Here is an 18196-nt window from a genome sequence, read left to right as displayed (position 1 = left end):
TGGTGGGGGGTGGGGAGTTGGGGAGAGATAGCAAGGGGAGAAATGCCAGATGTAGGTGATGGGGAGGAAGGCAGCAAATCACACTGCCACGTGTGTATCTATGCAACAATTTTGCATGTTCTTCACATGTACCCCAAAACCTAAAATGCAATAAAATAAATAAATGGGGGGAAAAAAAAGAAAAAAAAGAAAGACTTGGAGACATCATCAAGCTTGGAGAAAAATCTTCTTTCAGCAACTGGTGATGCCTGCCCATGTGGGGCTGTGGGTGGGAGTGGTGTGTGCTGCTTCCTGCAGCGTGTGATGGGCACATCCTCCAGCAAAGGAGTTGTGGATTCCTATGGGAGGGGCCACAGGAGGCTTCATAAAGGAGAGGAGGCATGAGAACCTGGCCCAGCAGGTAGATTGGATTTTATGAGAGGAAGGGACAAGAGGCCTGGTCAGAAGTGGAGGATCTGCTTGGGACCATCAGTTCACAGACTGCAGCTTTCATCTCATGGCAGAGAGGCTTGGAAACACTGAGAAGGCATGACCATCCCTGTGGTTGGCATTCCAGTTCAGCCACAAATGGAGGTCAACTTAGAAAAGGGAGCAGAGGGAGGGAGCAGGGAGAGGGTTGTTCTAATAGCCCACGGGGCCCACACCCTAAACCAGCTCAGGCAAAGTAGAAAAGGAGCAAAATGAAGACCCACTTAAAGCAGGGGCCTCAAATCTGTCTGAGCCACGCACTCCTTTGGTGATCCACTGAAGGCTACAGCTCCCTGCTCAGAAAAGCAGTTTTCAATGCATGCCTGCAGCAAAGTACATAAGGTTACACATAGAAACTGACTGTGTGGAAATGAATCTATTAAAATATTAGAAAACAGATTACTACATTAAGGCAATGTAGTAGTTCACGTGCCTCCTCATGATACTCTAAGTCACAGGCGGTGACCTAACAACCACCGTAAGATCGAAGTAGTGAGAGCCGCACAAGTACGATGCCATGACACATTATGAAAAGGTCTCGGGGCTGAGCCCCAGGTTCTTCTAGCACGACTGTGGTTTGTTGCCTACCTTCCTATCTGAAGGAAACACTAAATTCTGGTTAGTTTTGTGAACTTAAATGTGTAGGTTTTTTTCTCATCCAAGTTCATGGACCATATTAAAACCAAGACTTGACAAAAGGGCTGGTGATGCTGCCCCAGACCTACAGCACTGCAAATGTGGTCATCTGTACTGAGATGGTTTTCTTTCTCTGTTCTTTAGCCCTGCACGAATTCCCCAATGACATCTTCACCAACGAGGATAGAAGACAAGGCGCGGTGGTCCTCCATGTGCTCTGTGTAAGTACCCCTCTGTGCCCCTGCCTGAAGGGTCCATAGGACAGGCCGAGGGGTGTGGGGTGAGGCAGCTGAGATGCCCCCAGCAGAGTCTCTCCGCCCTCCTGTTCACATGCCTGGCGGGGGTCCTCCGAGCCCTGTAGGGAGCCATCACCCAAATGGAGATGAAAAACCACAGTTTTCGAAGCTGGAGCCATCTGTTATGCATTTTCCCTTCATGTTAGTGCCCAGAGTGTGGGCTCTAAACAACTCCACTCTCCATGACTTGACCCTATCCTCTGCTCAAACACCACCCTCTTGGGAAGCCTTTCCTAACTGGCCTTTCTGAAATGCCACCGTATTTCCTCTTACCCTGCTTTGCTTTCCTCCATGCTGCCTGCCATTGTATAGTTATTTGCTTATCGACTTTTCACCCTCATTCACACGTAAGCCCCATAAGAACAGGGACTTGGTTTTGTATATGGCTCCATTCCCAGACCCCTTCTTGGCACATGGTAGGGACAGAGCATTTGCTCACTGAGTGGATTGCATGTAATGGCAACGGGCACCGTGTCTGACACATAGAAGACGATCAAGAAAAGCTTATTCTCTTCCCATCCTTCCTCTCACTGTCCACCACTGTCTCAGCATCTTCTGCCACAGAGCCTGTGGCTGTAAAGTCTGTATTCCCCTTGGAGGGGTTTGTGGAAGGACATGCATGTGAGGTTGTCTAAGGAGTAGACAGCATTCCAACCAGAAATCCCTGGGCCAAATTCTGGACTAGGTACGTTAATGCTTCCCCATCTCTGTGGCGTTCCCTCTCCCCCAGAATACTCTCAATTCCATTCTAGTTATTTATTGTGGGGGAATGAACTCCTCACACTTAGTGGCATGCCCAGTCACCATGTCGTTTTGCTCTTGGGTTGTCTATGTCGAGTGCTTAGAAGGGGCAAGGTAGGAATGCTTCTCAGTGGAATCCAGGGCCTCAGATGGACTGACTCCAATGGCCGTGTCTGGGCCACTGGTCCTAAAGGGTTGTTTCTCCCTTTTATGCCTGTATGTGGGCTGGAATGGCTGAAGGACTGGTCCAGCTGTGGCTGTTGATAAGAGCACCTACAGTGACCTCTACAATGTGGCAGCTTCAGGCAGTCAGACTTCCATGTGGCAGCCTAGAGAGCTCAGAGAAAGAGGGTGACTTAGCCTTGATGTCCCACGGTGTCATTTCCACCATTGCAGTCACAGCCCACTGTGATTCAACAGAGAGGTCAGAGACTTTACTCTCAAACCACAGCTGGAGCAGGTCAGCAGGCACAGCCTGGGCTCTGGAGTCAGAGAAGACATGGGCTTGAAGCCCACTTCTGCTGGCCTTGCTTTGTGTGTCACTTCCAGGAAGACACTTGACCTCTTAAGACCCACAGGCCACCTCCATCTTGACTCCCTTTCTGGGTAAAATCGAACAACTCTTAAACTGGTTTCCCAGCCCCAAAAAAGGGAGCATAAAAAGTCTTTTCTTTAAGGACATTCTCTCAAAATATCAAATGAGTAAGGAGAACTTTTGCAACCCTCCTAGCCCTCCCTGCTTTTTAGAGGAGTTGCGTGCATTGAGCCATTAATATGGACGTCACCTTCGGCACCAAGGAGGCTACCCTGTCGCAAGGCTGAGGAGCCCCAGGCACGGAGTTGGATCCAGAATTCCCTGGTAGCCATTAGCATCCTGATGCTTTGACATCTGAGATATGAGATTTCCACTCTGGATCCAAACACTGCATGCTTTCATCCTCCTGAAGAGATGTTGTCGCCTGCAGCTGTATGGCCCTTTCTCCCCACCGCCATCTCCCCTCTGGACTCACTGAGTCATCAGCTGGAGGCAGAGCAGGTGCATTTTTCTTGCTCTTCATGAGCCCAGGACACCCAGGAAGGTTTCTATTGCCTGCGGTAGTGCATTTCCAGGCTGGCATAAAGGCAACATGGACACAAATATATATTATCTTCCTTAAACACTTTCGTAAGAATGGGCTTGAGCCTGCAAGTTAGCACTTTGGAATCATTGGTATCCAATCCAGGCTCATCCTGGGCCCTACGCTTTAGAATACACAGGGCAAGGAGTTCACGGACCAAGGTCAGTGCCCATCCCTTCAAGATTATGTTGCAAGCACATGGAAGCCCAGAACTATTTACCCAAATAGCCCTGAGCCTGCTGCCACGGCCTGTGTTGGCCTCCTCCCTCGCTTCACCTTTGGAAGGAAGAGACCCAAGTGGGGTAAGCTTCCTCACATAACATACATGTCTGTAGTCCAACGTGAAGCCAGGTAGGCAGAGCAGCAGAGCCGAGACAGATGTCAGGGTGGACCTGCTGGTGCTATCCCCAAGGCCAAAGACCAAATCTTGTATCCTATCCACTAGAATATAAGCCCCCACCACCAGAACGTAAGCCCCAATAAAGAAGCCCCTTTGTACTGTGTCCAGCCATTGAATGTCTAAAGTTGCACAGTCACTTTTTATTTAAGGCAGGAGTAAATTATTCCTTCTATTCCCTTCACTTTCCGTGTCATGCAGCACATTTAGGATGCTCAGAAATTGTTAAACACACATCATTGGATGTAAGAAGAACTGCTGCAAGGGTAACATCTGGCATTTGAGTGGCCGGCAGGAAACAGATGAATGCGTAGGTCAAAGCTGCAGGAAGCGAAACACAGACTTCCTGCACTTGGACATCTACAAGGCTTTTCTTGAGCCCCTGCAGAGCAGTGCTGGGCTGAGTCCTTCTAGATGCTGAGGACACCACCTCACTCTGAAGGAACCTGCTGCCTTGTGAAGAGACCCACTTATGGTCAGCACCTGCCGTGCATTAAATGCTGAAGAGGGTCTATACAGCCTGCTGTTCTGTGGGAGCTTAGAGAAGGCACCATCAGCATCAGGAAGGCAGGGTGCTGCTGTTCTTGAAGAGTGGGTAGGCAGATTCCAAAGACACATGAAGAAAAGGGACTCTGAACAGGAATAGGAAGCCTCATGGTCAATGACACAGACAGGTGAGAGTCAGGGAGTCTAGAGAGAGCAGAAATCAAGGGTGTAGGTGGTGGAGAGTGAGAGAGTGTGAGCATGGGGAGACTGGCAGGACCTCACACGGGAGGCACCACAGGTGATTTGGCTGCTGCGTTGGAAGTGATGGGAGATTCCTGATCTTGTCACCCCTGCACCATCCCTCCTTGCCTAGGATTAGTGCTGCATTAGCTTAGGCTTCGCCAGAGGTGACCCAGAGTCATCTGCCCTCCAGTCAGTTGAGAAGAGCCCGGGCAGGACACAGAAAAAGGCTCACGGCCATTTGGGCAGGCAGCCCCAGAGTCCCAGGGGCCCTGGAGAATATCCAGAAGTAGGTGTAGAGTTCAGAACCTCCCCAGGAGGCTGTCTCTAGACCCCTGAAGAGCTGGGTCTGCCTTATCCAGGCAGGGGAGTGATGGCCTTCTGCTGGAGGGTCTCATCGAGGTGTCCTGCCAACCCAGGCTGCCCCCAAGAGAGGGCCATAGGGCCATCTTTTCCTGGGGTTCACTGCTCCTAGTCACGTATCTGGACCAGAGGGACTAGTCCTTGCTGCTCCAGTTTGATCTGAAACCTGATCACACTCAGCATTGGGACCTACACTCAACCTGCCCCTTTCCATTTGGGGTCCATGAGTTAGCTTTGCTCCTAAGACTTGCAGCCTTCAGCTTCAGTTTGGGCGGAGGTCTGGAGACACAGATGGTTCTGACCCCTTGATACAGTCTTTTAAACTTTAAATGACAAAGCTTGCATTCTTTGTTTTTCTTTCTTGTAGATACTTCCCTGTTTTGTGTGTGCTTTGTAGGATCCAACAGCCATTTCTGGTTCAACTTTCTGAACATCACAGCTTTTATGCTCCCTTGGATCTTTCCGTTTTTGTGTATTTCAGAAATCCCAAGCCTGAGAGTGCACTTTTAAAAAAGATTTCCTTCTGGCTGTTTGTCATGTATGGTTTCCTCACTAGTGGGAAATCCATGATCTTGACAATTTTTTCAGCAAAAGATAACCCAAAGAAAACACTTGCCTTAGAACTTGCTTTATATCTGATCTATTATAACACTGAAACACTAAAAGCAGGATTTCCTGTCTGTGAGGAAATTTGCACCCTGTAGATTCATTGAGCCTACCCCAAATAGAGGAAGAATGCTGTGAATAATTTGCTTGAATTTTAGTTTGTTTGCGATTTATAAAGATCTTGTGAAATTTTGCTCATTATCCCCATGACACAGATAGCTGAATCTTGGAGATTATAAGCCACGCTACACATTTCTTTTCCAGTAAGAGGCTTTAAATAATCAATATTTAGAATTCTTTCTCAAAGTTGGTGTGGGTGGCTGTCTATCTTTAAGAGATGAAACTCCGCAGCAGGCATAAATACTCTCTGCACACCTTGTCAGCTTTCAAAAGTATGATTCCTAAGTTTTGAGCCTTGCTTTCTGATTTTTTTTTTAATTTATTTTATTGCATTTTAGGTTTTGGGGTACATGTGAAGAACATGCAAAATTGTTGCATAGGTACACATGTGGTAGTGTGATTTGCTGCCTTCCTTCCCATCACCTATATCTGGCATTTCTCCCCATGCTATCTCTCCCCAACTCCCCACCCCCCCCCCGTCCCTCCCTTATTTCCCCCCAACTGACCCCAGTGTGTGATGATCCTCCCCCTGTGTCCATGTGTTCTCATTGTTCAACACCCGCCTATGAGTGAGAACATGCGGTGTTTGATTTTCTGCTCTTGTGTCAGTTTGCTGAGAATGATGGTTTCCAGGTTCATCCATGTCCCTACAAAGGACCCAAACTCATCGTTTTTGATGGCTGCATAATATTCCATGGTGTATATGTGCCACATTTTCCCTGTCCAGTCTATCATCGATGGGCATTTGGGTTGGTTCCAGGTCTTTGCTGTTGTAAACAGTGCTGCAATGAACATTCGTGTGCACGTGTCCTTATAGTAGAACGATTTATAATCCTTTGGATATATACCCAGTAATGGGATTGCTGGGTCAAATGGAATTTCTATTTCTAGGTCCTTGAGGAATCGCCACACTGTCTTCCACAATGGTTGAACTAGTTTACACTCCCACCAACAGTGTAAAAGTGTTCCTATTTCTCCACATCCTCTCCAGCATCTGTTGTCTCTAGATTTTTTAATGATCGCCATTCTAACTGGCATGAGATGGTATCTCAATGTAGTTTTGATTTGCATTTCTCTGATGACCAGTGATGATGAGCATTTTTTCATATGTTTGTTGGCCTCATGTATGTCTTCCTTTGTAAAGTATCTGTTCATATCCTTTGCCCACTTTTGAATGGGCTTGTTTGTTTTTTTCTTATAAATCTGTTTTAGTTCTTTGTACTTTCTGATTTTTAATGTAATTCCTATCTTCCGGCAGGCAGATATTTCTATATGCTTGTGTGTATGAGAGTAGAGGGTGTCACACATTGGAAAATGATTCTCTATCTCATACCAAGGCAAACTCTCTTTAAGTGAGTCCCCTTGGTAAGACGGCTGCTAATCCAGCAACCCAGACCTGTCAATAGATGTGCTGGGAAAGACATATCAAGGAGAAAACTCCTGATGTGTGTCTTTGTTTTCTAAACCCTAAGCATGCCCCGAGATGTTTCACAGGAAACTTGGGAATTCAGGCAGAGGAGACGTTTTCCTCCCCTGAGCTGTTGGGGTTGCTGCCATCTGGGCCTTTTCAGGCTGCTCAGAGCAGCAAAGAGGATGTTCTGGCCACGTGGGAGGTCCCTGGCCATCTGCCTGAGGCCCTTCTATCCAGTGGTAGGGACTGCCTTGTGTACATCTCCATCTTTACACTCCTGCATCCAGCACCCATTACGGGCTCCTGCATATTAAAGGAGATAGACTCTCTACAGCGCGGGTCATTCAGGATGTCCAAGCAGGATTCTTGTGCTAAGCTGAGCCATCAAGCCAGACCTTCCTACAAGCGGAGGTTCTCCAATAAGGAAGAAGAGGACCATTAACACCACTCCTTTTTTGTGTTCCCATGGTGAGGGTGTCCAAGGCACGCTCCCAAGGTTGGTGGCCTCCCCTGGCCTCCCTCAACAGCTGTCCATGCTTCTTTCTTCCCCACCTGGACCCAGGGAGTTTTATCTGGTCTGGGAATTGGGAAATCTCACTTATGAGCTTATATCCAAATAGTCTCTTATTCCCAGGTCAGCTATTAAACTTAAGAATGTGCCCTGTGTCTCATGATCCCATTACGACCTCCATGTTCCCCAAAGCTGCAGAGAAAGCTGGTTAGCACTGGAGGACAGCCTTTGGTTTAGAAGTGATGAAAGTGATTGGTGTACTGGGGAAGGAGAAAGGCTCTTCACATCTCATCCTTTCCCTGGTTTTGTGGTTTTCTGGTCCATTCCGTCCATTTCTGGATTTTGCGGCATTCCTATCTTAGCAAAGAGTATTACTAGCCTAGAAAGCATGACCTGGACCACGCTTTCCTTCCCTCCTTCCCTCCCCACACAGTCCTTATTGTCTCCGAAGAAGTGCGTCTCTGCTTCCACTCTGGCCCTGGCTTCTAGCTGGTGTCATCTTTTATGCACCTGCCCAGCTTCCTCGTTACCTACCTGCACTGGTCAGTTTCCTAATTCACAGTGCCCAGCAGTCTCTAATTATTGGCCCAACTCATACGTTTCCTGCCTGGCCGTAAGGTGACCATTTTCTACGGGTTGACTCACCCTGGGTCAGGTCTAAACCAGTCAGTGTGACTGAATCACACAGGTACCCTTAGGAGGCTTGGAGGGAGAGGAGTTTCAGCTCCACAACCCCACCCTCCCCTCCTCAGCAAAAGTGAAGACTGATGTGGATGTGTTTTTGAAGGAGCCTGAGGCTGGGACATCTCCTGGGAGAGCCCAGGTTCCAAGTGGAAAGGGGAAAGAGGCCCCTTCCTCCTAGCTGACTGCTCCCCTTTCAGGCCTTCAGGAGGAGAAAAGAAGGAAGCTCTTCTTTCTGGAAGGAGCCTCACCAAATGGATGTTATTTCCTGGGGTCTGAGGTTATTCCAGTTATTTCTGCTGTTTAATTTTGATATCTGAAATAATTATTTCCCTGGATGTACTCCCTCAGGCCCAGATTGCTTTTGTTCAGAGCTGATGAATAAACTAATGCTGCAGTAGCCAGTTCTTAGGGGCAGAAGACCAGAGTCCCAGCAGGAGGTGCAGAAGGCCCCTTCCCTAGCCCCCACGTCCTCCAATATTTTGTATATTTAAGCTCCTGTCCACCTCACCCCTAGGGTTGATTTTTTGTTTGTTTGTTTTTGTCTTTCAAGGATCTCTTTTTGCTTTTTGGGCTCTGAGACTCAACTTTCCTTTTGTAGGCCATCGCTGTCTAACAGAGCTTCTCCAGCTGTCTGATATTCTGTATCTCTAAAATTCTGTATCCCATGGCTACATGGTAGCCACTGGCCATGGGAGCTACTGAGCACATGAAATGAGGCTAGGATGAATGAGGAGTTTTTTTAAAAAATTAGTGTAAATATAGATAGCCACATGTGGCTAGGGATCACCCTGGAAGGCCTAGCGATGAATTCTAATTCAGCATCTTCCCTTCCTCTTTTATATTGTCAATTTGAAATCAAGAAGCAGAGGTGGCTGGAGAAAAGGTTGACAGCAAAGAGGCACTGCTGCTTTAGTCAGTTCTCAAGGGCTGGCCTGGCTTTAGCCGTCCCAACAAGCAGGATGTATAGAAGGCACTGCCAGGCCACCGGGCTTACCAAAACAAGGTTGGGATGAGATGTTCTGGTAAGGAGGAAGGACAGCCAAATTAAGAGTCAAAAAAACATGCATATGACCAACAAGCTTCCTACTTTGGAACAAGTCCCAGAACTTCTCCTGACCTCAGTATTCACACCAATCAAGTGGGAACGCAGGATAGGTGCTCAGTCAGTGTTAGGGTGTTTGATCTTCATGGTCTCTTCCCCAACAAACACCACCAAAGGCAGCTCAGCTGTGCTTGCTGACCCCATCACAAAGCACCTCCTGTCACAGGGCCAAATCCATTCAGACACAGGAGACGTCCTTGTGAGCAACAGGACAGGTGGCACAGGAGGCCCCCCTGCAACCAGCGTTGCCGCCCTGCCCAGAGAGCCAGGAGAAGCTGCTCCTGCAGGTTTTTTTTTTTTTTTAATTTATGTTTTAACTGAAAAACAATAATCGTATATATTTATGGGGTATAATGTGATGTTGTAATTACATTGTAGAATAAGCAAATCAGGCTAATTAATATATTTATCACCTCACATTCTTATTTATTTGTGATGAAAACATTTAAAATCTACTCTTTTAGCAATTTTGAAATACACGTTATTATTCACTATAAAATAGGAAAGGAAGAAATGAAATTGTCTACTGACAACATCATCGTATATGTAGAAAACCCTTAAAAAGATGCTGCCAAAAGACTGTTAGAACTGATGAACAAACTGGGTATAAAGTTGCAGGCTACAAAGTCAACATAAAAATATCAGTAGCATTTCTATACACTAACAACAAACTATCTTCAAAAGAAATGAAGAAAACAAACTCATTAACAGTGTCACTGAAAAATGAAATAGGAGTGCATTTAGACCAGAGGGTGTTGAAATTTAAGGGGACCTACATGATCTGGTCAGAAAGGTCCCAGCAACAACTCACTCGCAGACAGATGTGTTTAGTTAAGGGATTTTACTCTGGAAGAGAAAAATGATTAAAATAGCTTGTGGAATTTGCTGTTTACTCTTGGAAAAGTGCTGAGCATGTCCTTAATTTGTCAGTGTCAACACAAAGCTGAAACTGGTGTCCAGAGAGGATTAGCACAGAGAGAGTAAATTATGTTTCCATACATCAGTGATTTAAATCACTGCCTCACCCCCTTGATCATGAGACTTAATTCAGAAGTCCCGGTCTAATCATTCAGCCCCAGAGGCCCCTCAGCTTGCTGGTGGGCTGATACCCTAGGACCTGAGCTGGATATAAAGCATGAAGGTTTAGAGCATGCCCTTGCAGTGAAACCCACTTGAGTTGCAGTCTTGAATTTTACAATTTAGCTTGTTGCCGTAGGCAAGCTGTTTTGCCTTCCTGAGCCTCGGTTTCCTCATCTGTCACTGGATATAAACACAGCACCCACCTCATCAGGCTGCCTTGAGGAACACAAGCTCCCACTGGATAGTATTTATTTCACTTTTCTCCTGAAAGTGAAAGCACGTGGGTGAAGCTCTTGGCAGAATGTCTGGCACTGAGAAGACCATACCCTACTGTCTCCCTGCTTAGTTCTTGCTATCTCTGCATGCCCAACCAAATTCCCAGCTCCAGCCCCTGCAACTTGGCATTTTCTGGCCCCCCACATCCCATTCTACCTGAATACTGGACGGCTAAGAAGTGCCAGGAAATCAGCATCCCCTAGAAGAAGGCCTCACACAGACAGGGGATTGGTGATGGAGAATACCTGTTTCTTCTTGCTTCAGTTGGGCTAACGGAAACACATGTTCTAGCCCGCCTCCCAGAGTACCCCCAAAGGAATAAGCCCTCACTACCTGCCCCAGTGCCCTTCTCGGTAACACACCTTTATTAGCTGCTCTTCCTGCCCTGACTCACTTCCCTGCTCCTCTCCTGGAACTTCCTGGGATCCCAACTAAGTGACATGCACTGGAATTGAGTTCTGCTTCTGAGGCACAGCCTCCATAGATCTTACCTACCATTATGATTATGCAAAGCCCATGAGGACTGCAGAACACACCAATTCCTGAGGCTCCAGTCCCTCCTCGGCATCCACAGCAAAAGCTCCGGCTGCAGTTGATCTGCAACCGCTTTGGTTAATGTCTTGAGCCTGGGCAAGATCGAAAGAAGTTTGGGGAATGAGTTTTGAAGTAGACAGTTTCCAATTTGATTTTATGGCTGCTCCAAATGGTGGTAGAAGAGAGAGAATTTTGTGTTTTAGCCCATCCCTGCCCTTCTGTAGAGAGCTTATGCACATTGCTTAGATACCAAATGTTTACATGTGGAGATTAGATACGTGCAGCCTGCTGTATGCTCCTCTTCATCTTACTTGTTTATTGCTTGGTTCACCTGTTCCCCACTTCATGTCTTTTATTTTTATGTATTTGTTTTTATAGTAAATACGCTTTATTTATTTGTTCTTCTTGGCTGACATTGCAGCAGTCACAGGTGTGCATAAAATAGTTATGTATTGACTGTATCTACAATTTACAGGGGTATTTTTTTCCTCTGAAAAACATAAGTACAAAAGCGAAGTAAACAATGAGGTATGCTATTTGGAATGATCATATGTCATAGTTTAAAGAACTAGTTTTTAGCAAATATTCAGCAAGTCAATCTGGACAAAATGGTCAAGCGAATGCTCAAATTTATCAGGACACACTTCATGTATCTTAAATGTTGGTGCTCAATGGTTTTGTCTCTTTGCCAATAGTTTTCTGACAATTTTGTACCCAGGAAAATCTCAGAACAAGACCTGCTGCTTATCATGACTTGAGACTTCAGAATAAATACCATCAGGTGGGAGCTTTGTTTTTATTGCATCCTTCCCCTTTCTCTTCCCAGCCAGCCTCCCTCATACGTTAGAGACTCCAGATAGGGCTTTCAAGCTTAACAAAAATCCTGATCTCACAGCAGAGAAGCTTTCCTATCCCAGGAACCTGGATATGCAGCATGTTCTGCGGTCAGTGTCCTGAGGAGTCACTTCCTCCTGAGGACCTGCACCAGAAGAGCTTCGGAAGCCAAGGTAGCTGTCTCAGGCTGACTCCCCTGGAAGCCGACCCTCAGACAAGGAGGCCAGGGCAGCGACTTTGTTCAGAGGATGGTCCCAGGAAGCCCACTATGGGGCATGAGGCAGAGAAGGAAGGCAGCTTCTAGGGTCTGTGGGAGAGCCACTGTGGAGAAGGAGGCTGGAGTCTCATCCCACCAGGGAACTGGCAGGTCATGGAGAACATCCACAGAGGATGATCCCAACTGGGGCAGGGGAGGAGGGGCATTTATCCACCAGCTCCTGTCCATCATCAGTCAAGGGCTGCTTGGGGGTCCCAAACTCATAACATTTCCAGTTGGCCCCGCCAAAGCTCTTACACAAATGGACGTCATGGGGTTGGCATACTCCGGACGTGAGTGCCCAAGGACAAGGACGGACACCCACAGTACCTGCGACAACACACACCAGATCCCACCCAGCCTGGCTACCCAAAGAGGGGTAGACTTGCACGTGTGCCCACTCCTGGGCTTCAGCTGAAGCTCCCTGCCTGCAGACTCCCGCTGAGTCTTCTCCCCAGCCCCGCATCCCACAGGTGCAGCTGTGCGGTGAAGATTCAGAGGCCGCCTGAGGGTCCTCTGAGAGTCTCCTGAGGCAGGTGGCTCTGGCAGATTGTCCTGGAGTTTCTGTAGTTCTTCTGAATCAACGCGGAGGCAGGGGAGTGCAAGAGGATGCCCGGCCTCTCATCCAGCTACCTAGCTTCCACACTCCACCTGGAGGAACGGTCGCACCCTCTGCAGGTGTGCCCTGTCACCCCCCGCCCCTCTCCCCGACAGCTTTTCTTTCTATTCAGCCTGCATGTTTCTGTGCCTACCCGCTAAGCCAGGAAAAGCAAGCATCTTGACTGGTCCCAAAGCACACTTGTTCACTTCAGTGCATTCCCTCCAGTGCTGGCTCTGATTTTAGACTTGACAAGTCCTATTAGACCTTCCACCACTTCCCAAGATTAGCGTAGATGTCACAAGTGCAAGCCCTGGCTATGCCACGTACTGCCTGTGTGACCTCTAATGTTCTGGGCCTCAATGACTCCATCGGTGTATGGGGGTGAGGCTAGCACCTACCTCATGGAGATAAAGAAGATAAAGTGTGTAACGTTTTTATCCAGTGGCCCACTCGCAATAGGCACAAGGAAATGTTAACTCTCATATTATTTTCATTGCATCTGCGCTGGATCAGGCTGTGGTCACTTTTTGTCCAGAAAATGACCAACTAATTGACCTTCCTGGATTCAGGCTATTCTCTTCCAATCAGAATTTAGCTCTGCCAACACCAGATCAACCTCTTGAGAGCAACATGAAGTCACACCTTGCTCAGAACCATCGTCTCTCCATCTCTCCCACTATCAGAGGGTCCACTCGGCCTAGTGGGGAAAGTGGGTTTTTAGAGTTAGACTTCCCGGGTTTAAACCCCAGCCTTGCCAGTTTTTACGTATATACTACCTAAAGAGCACAAGTTATTTTTCTTCTCTGTATCTTGGTTTTTCTATAAATGAGGATAATGATAATATCTGCTTCATAGGGCTCTCTGTGTGAGAATTAATCAATCCGTGCCAAATGCTTTGAGCACAGTGGGGCATCTAGTAAGGACACAGTAATTATTGGCCATTGTTGTTACTGTTATTTCAGTATCCCCGTAATCCACGTGATGACTATTTTTGCAGTCTTGCTTCTCTCTTCTGTTATAAACTGCATGCATCATGGTCTAGCAAAAATCAATTATTCACCACCCACCAAGAAATCCCAGAGCCATCCTGCCCCAACTTCCTGCCTAAGCCCCAAAACCTTTGGTATCCCTGAAATCCAACTGCAAAGTCCAGCTGGAAGTCATTGCCTTCTTTAAGCTTTCTTTTACTTCCTATAAGGAAGAATGGGACTTTATTTACACTAACACAGATCTCCTGTACTTTCCTTTGTTGCTCTCCTGCAACATGTCCTTCCCCTCTTCCCAGAATAATTTTGGAGACCTGGGACCATGCCTTAGTCATCTTTATGTCCCCATCATGACCAGCATGCCGCCTTGCTTGGAAGAAGTGCTCATTGAATGTGTAGCGTGTGAGTAACAGAATGAATGAAGTGTGCTTATGATCTTGGCAGCTGAGTATAGGGTCTGCCCACTAAGCTGGTAAGTGAGTGATTTACCTGTACTTTCATAAGGCTCTGGAAGTTTCATCAGTCTTAAGTATAACAAGATGAACTTTGGAAGCCAGACCTTCTTTAAGAGACATGGACTAAGTTAAATACTGAGGAAACCCCTGCTTATGAGGCAGGAGAGACCAAGCTGAAGTAAGAACACATAGGTCTCTTATACCAGTGGCATGCCCTGTCTCTCTCCAAGATGTCCAGATAGCTTGGGCATCGCAAAGATCCAGGGATGGCAAAGACCCTCCTCTGCAAAGACATGTGCATTTTACAATTTAACAGTGACTCAGAGCCCTTTCTGAACATTTGCACAAAGACATAGCATTGAAAGAAAAGTCACCATTACTGAGGATCACAATGTTCTCCAACTTTTATTGAGTTAAATTCTTTCCCTGAAGGATTGACCTCTCTCTACTGAGATATTATTTCAGCAACCAAATTCAGCATCCCAGATATGAAAGGTATCCAAACATATCACCAACTGAGGGTGGGCAGAGGTGAGGTTTGTAAATGCGGCTTTGGTTTTGAACCCCATTTGGCCCGAGAGGCAACTACGAGAAAGTAAGCGGTCCTGTTTGTCCCCGACTCCAAGATTCCACCCAGTAAGGGCCCAGGAGTCCAAGCTCTAAAGACCCCTTTGTTTCCCTGATATTCTAGATCCTTTTTGGTCCTCTTTAAAGGCTCCTGAAAATTTTCCCAAGCTGTTCCCATTTCTGGTGTTTCTTTGTTCTCACAATTTAAAGAAACTCAAGAGCCCCAAAGATAACTTGCCCTCTCAGTTTGCAAAACTTATTGAGGAATTTGGAACCAGATCCCAACATGCTGGTTCAAGGGACATTTGTAATAAACGGTTAGTCATCAGCCCTCCCACTCACCACAAGCTGGGGACACAGGTTGGTGCCCATTTTCCCATTTCCTTATCTTCAGTGCCCTTAACCCATCCTTATTTCCTAAGATGCTTCACCATTTCTCCCAAGAATCCCAGGAGCTATTTGCAAATACATTTTCTGTTAACATGTCCTTTTACTTGGAAATTGCCAAGCTCATAGGCAAATTAGATCCACACGTGGCCCTCATTATTGGGACTTTGGTTTGGATGCTTTTCACTAATTCTCATGATGCATCCTGAGAACACTGAAAGATTCCCTGCTGCTTGCCCATGAGTGGATTCCAAGGGTGGTCATGAAACCTGCCTTCCCAGCTGTTTCATTAGCACTCTGATTGCTGCTGTTTCATGCACCAAGGTAGAAACCTGAGGATTTATTTTATTCCCTTACTGAACTTGTTACAACTGTCTTTTCTTCTGTACTGTGGACCACAGGAATTTCGCAAAGGGGTATTTTTTGGCAGTTAGCATAATGCTTTTTAGCATCAGAAGCTTTCATGGGACCAGCAGTTTGACTGGTTGTGGGCCTGTCATTCACTCCTGGACACAGCCCCAAATTCATTTGACTTCATGCCTTTGGTTTTTCAGAGTTAATTTGGGGCAAGACCCATTACTCTCCTTTATAGAGGGCCAACCCTGGAGGATAATTGTATCCCCATGCTCGGACCTCAGTGCACACGTTACACACACACAATGTGTATTTAATGGTACTCTAACCCTATTGTAAAATACAATAGACACTAGTTTTTAACATATTAGGCACAGCTACTTAAAGTGTGATTCTGAATAAATAAATGTACATTTGTATGCACATGAGTTATACATGTATGTGTGTATCGATGTGTGTGTATGTGTGTCTGTATAGATATGTGTGTATGTGTGTGTGTATAGATGTGTGTAGAGTGTATAGATGTGTGTGTATAGATGTGTGTATGTGTGTATAGATGTGTGTGTGTATAGATATGTGTGTATGTGTGTGTATAGATGTGTGTGTACGTGTATGTGTGTATAGATGTATGTGTATGTGTATGTGTGTATAGATGTGTGTGTGTGTGTATGTGTATGTGTGTGTGTTTTTCCTACTGCAACCCATACAACACTTTTTGGGTTTACATAAAGTCTGAATGTAGTTTCAAATGAGCTGTGAGGTTTTAAAAGACAAAATTCTTTCATTCTCCCTGCAAACCTGTTTGTCTCTTAGCTTTGCCATGTCAATAATTGTCACTGCCATGCATTGAACTGCACATGCTGGGATCCTAGAAATCAACCTTGATCTCACTCTCTGTAACCCCACCCATCAGCAAGGTCTGGCCACTTTCAACCTGGGTCTCCATCCCGTCTCCTTCTCTCCACAGGCATGGCCCTTGATCAGGCCACTGCCCATAGCAAGAGCTCACTGATGGACCTCCCCATCATGTCCACATTCCATGCGATGCTTTAGAAACATACGTGAGGATCAAGACTGCAAGATCTGGCCCTGCCCACCTCTCCAAGTTCATCCCCTCTTCTCCCCACCCTCGTGGCACTTGGGCCCCAGACCTTCCTCCTATTGGTCAGACATACCAGGCTCATCCGGTCCTGGTACCTGGCTGGGTACCGCCCCTTTCTTTGATCCCACTCTGACTTTACGTCCTGCTTCCTATGCAGCTTCTTATTCACGTGCAGTTCTTGCTTGCATGTGAACCCTCACCAACAGCCTGCCTCCTGAAAATTTGATTCCACTCTTTACTCTGCTTGCAAATGAATCTGACCTTTCTATACCAAAAATGGTAAGAAGTGAATCTTCTTGTCTCCCTTCCTATGGTAGATAGACGAGTCAGCTCAGAGAGGAATTTGTTCAAACTGGAAAGGGCTCAGCATAACTAAAGACATGACTGACTATGTCATTCCTTATAAAACCAGCTGGCCTTCATTTTAAAAAAATGTTGGAAAGGAAGTAAAAAGCTCCTCTGTGAATGTATTCATATGTACTTGATTCAGTGATGGCGTTGGCATGGAGACACAGCATGAAAGAGGAAGGGAAGGGGTGTCCTGCACTGTAAGACATAGGCAGAGACTTCTGTTGTTTTCTAGTGTGATCCTTCTAATAACATGACATACAGAAATTGTACTCATGGTGCTACTCTGAGTGGCTTGAAATCAACTGAGTGCCAAGGACCTCTGTCTCTTTGCCTTTTGGGGTAAGGTGGTGATGGAACTGGTTCAGTGGTTAAAGGAGGGAGAGCCTGGAAGGATGAGGATGTCAGTAGAACAGCTTGTTTATTTCCATGACAGCTCAATGGTGGTGGGTCATTCTATCCCAGAGCCACCACTGACCAGCTCTGTGACCTTGAATATGTCACTTGCCCTTCAGGGTTTTGGCTTCTTCATCTTTAGAATGAGGAAAAGGTTCTTAAGGCCCAGCCTAAAGGTTCGCAAGGTCCAAGATCTACAATGTATGTAGTAAAAGAGGAAGGCGCTCCTGGATGAGCTGAAGCATCCATCCCTGACAGCAAGGACATTGTCAGACTCCCCAGAATGCAACAGCTGCTGATGAGCCTTAAGTTCTAGGAAACACAACAGAAGACTTGATATTGCCTGAGGAAAATTTCCCGGACAGCAGCTGCGAGCTTGAGTGCTGGGGTATAACCAGGGACTCCAGGGGGGAAAGCTCAGTGCCTACCTGTCCTGAGTAAACAGGTATGACTCCATGCCCCTGGGTTAGAGAGAGTCACGTGACCAGTGCGGGTGGAACAAAGGCCCACAGCCACTCCATAGAAGGAACAGGACTCCATCACAAATAAGAGCTATTGTCCCCAAAATAATAATATTAAAGATAAGGGCAAGACGCTAGCCAGTGCCTGGCTTGGGTTGTCTGTGGTTCAGCCTATCCGTGTGCTGTAGTCATGCCGATTCTGAACCTGTCCACGTGCATCAGGATGGGAGCTGAGCAGAAGGGCCCCCTGATGTTTATTGCTCCTCTGCTGTAAGACCAGCCACCTGGTTAACAGGCCACTGGTCACCCATTTTATTTTTCAGTCACAAATGGACCCAGAAGTGGTTAATGAGTGCATCAGAAGTTTTCCTAGAAGTTCC

At 46.6% G+C, this 18196-nt stretch overlaps 1 protein-coding gene across 3 annotated transcripts in view; it reads left to right on the top strand.

Annotated features, from left to right (window-relative positions):
• SLC24A3 (solute carrier family 24 member 3) overlaps positions 1-18196 on the top strand; it is a 509953-nt gene that overhangs the window by 302679 nt on the left and 189078 nt on the right. For all 3 annotated transcript variants that reach the window (XM_017512663.2, XM_037732860.1, XM_037732861.1), the window contains one exon: positions 1249-1325. In XM_017512663.2, coding sequence (XP_017368152.1) covers positions 1249-1325 — 77 coding nt within the window. The remainder of the gene's footprint in view (positions 1-1248; positions 1326-18196) is intronic.

The sequence above is a fragment of the Cebus imitator genome, unplaced genomic scaffold, assembly GCF_001604975.1.
Source record: "Cebus imitator isolate Cc_AM_T3 unplaced genomic scaffold, Cebus_imitator-1.0 Scaffold475, whole genome shotgun sequence".
Lineage (NCBI taxonomy): Eukaryota > Metazoa > Chordata > Mammalia > Primates > Cebidae > Cebus > Cebus imitator.
Note: the sequence above shows the minus strand (reverse complement) of the source record. Positions and strands in the feature narration are given on the sequence as shown.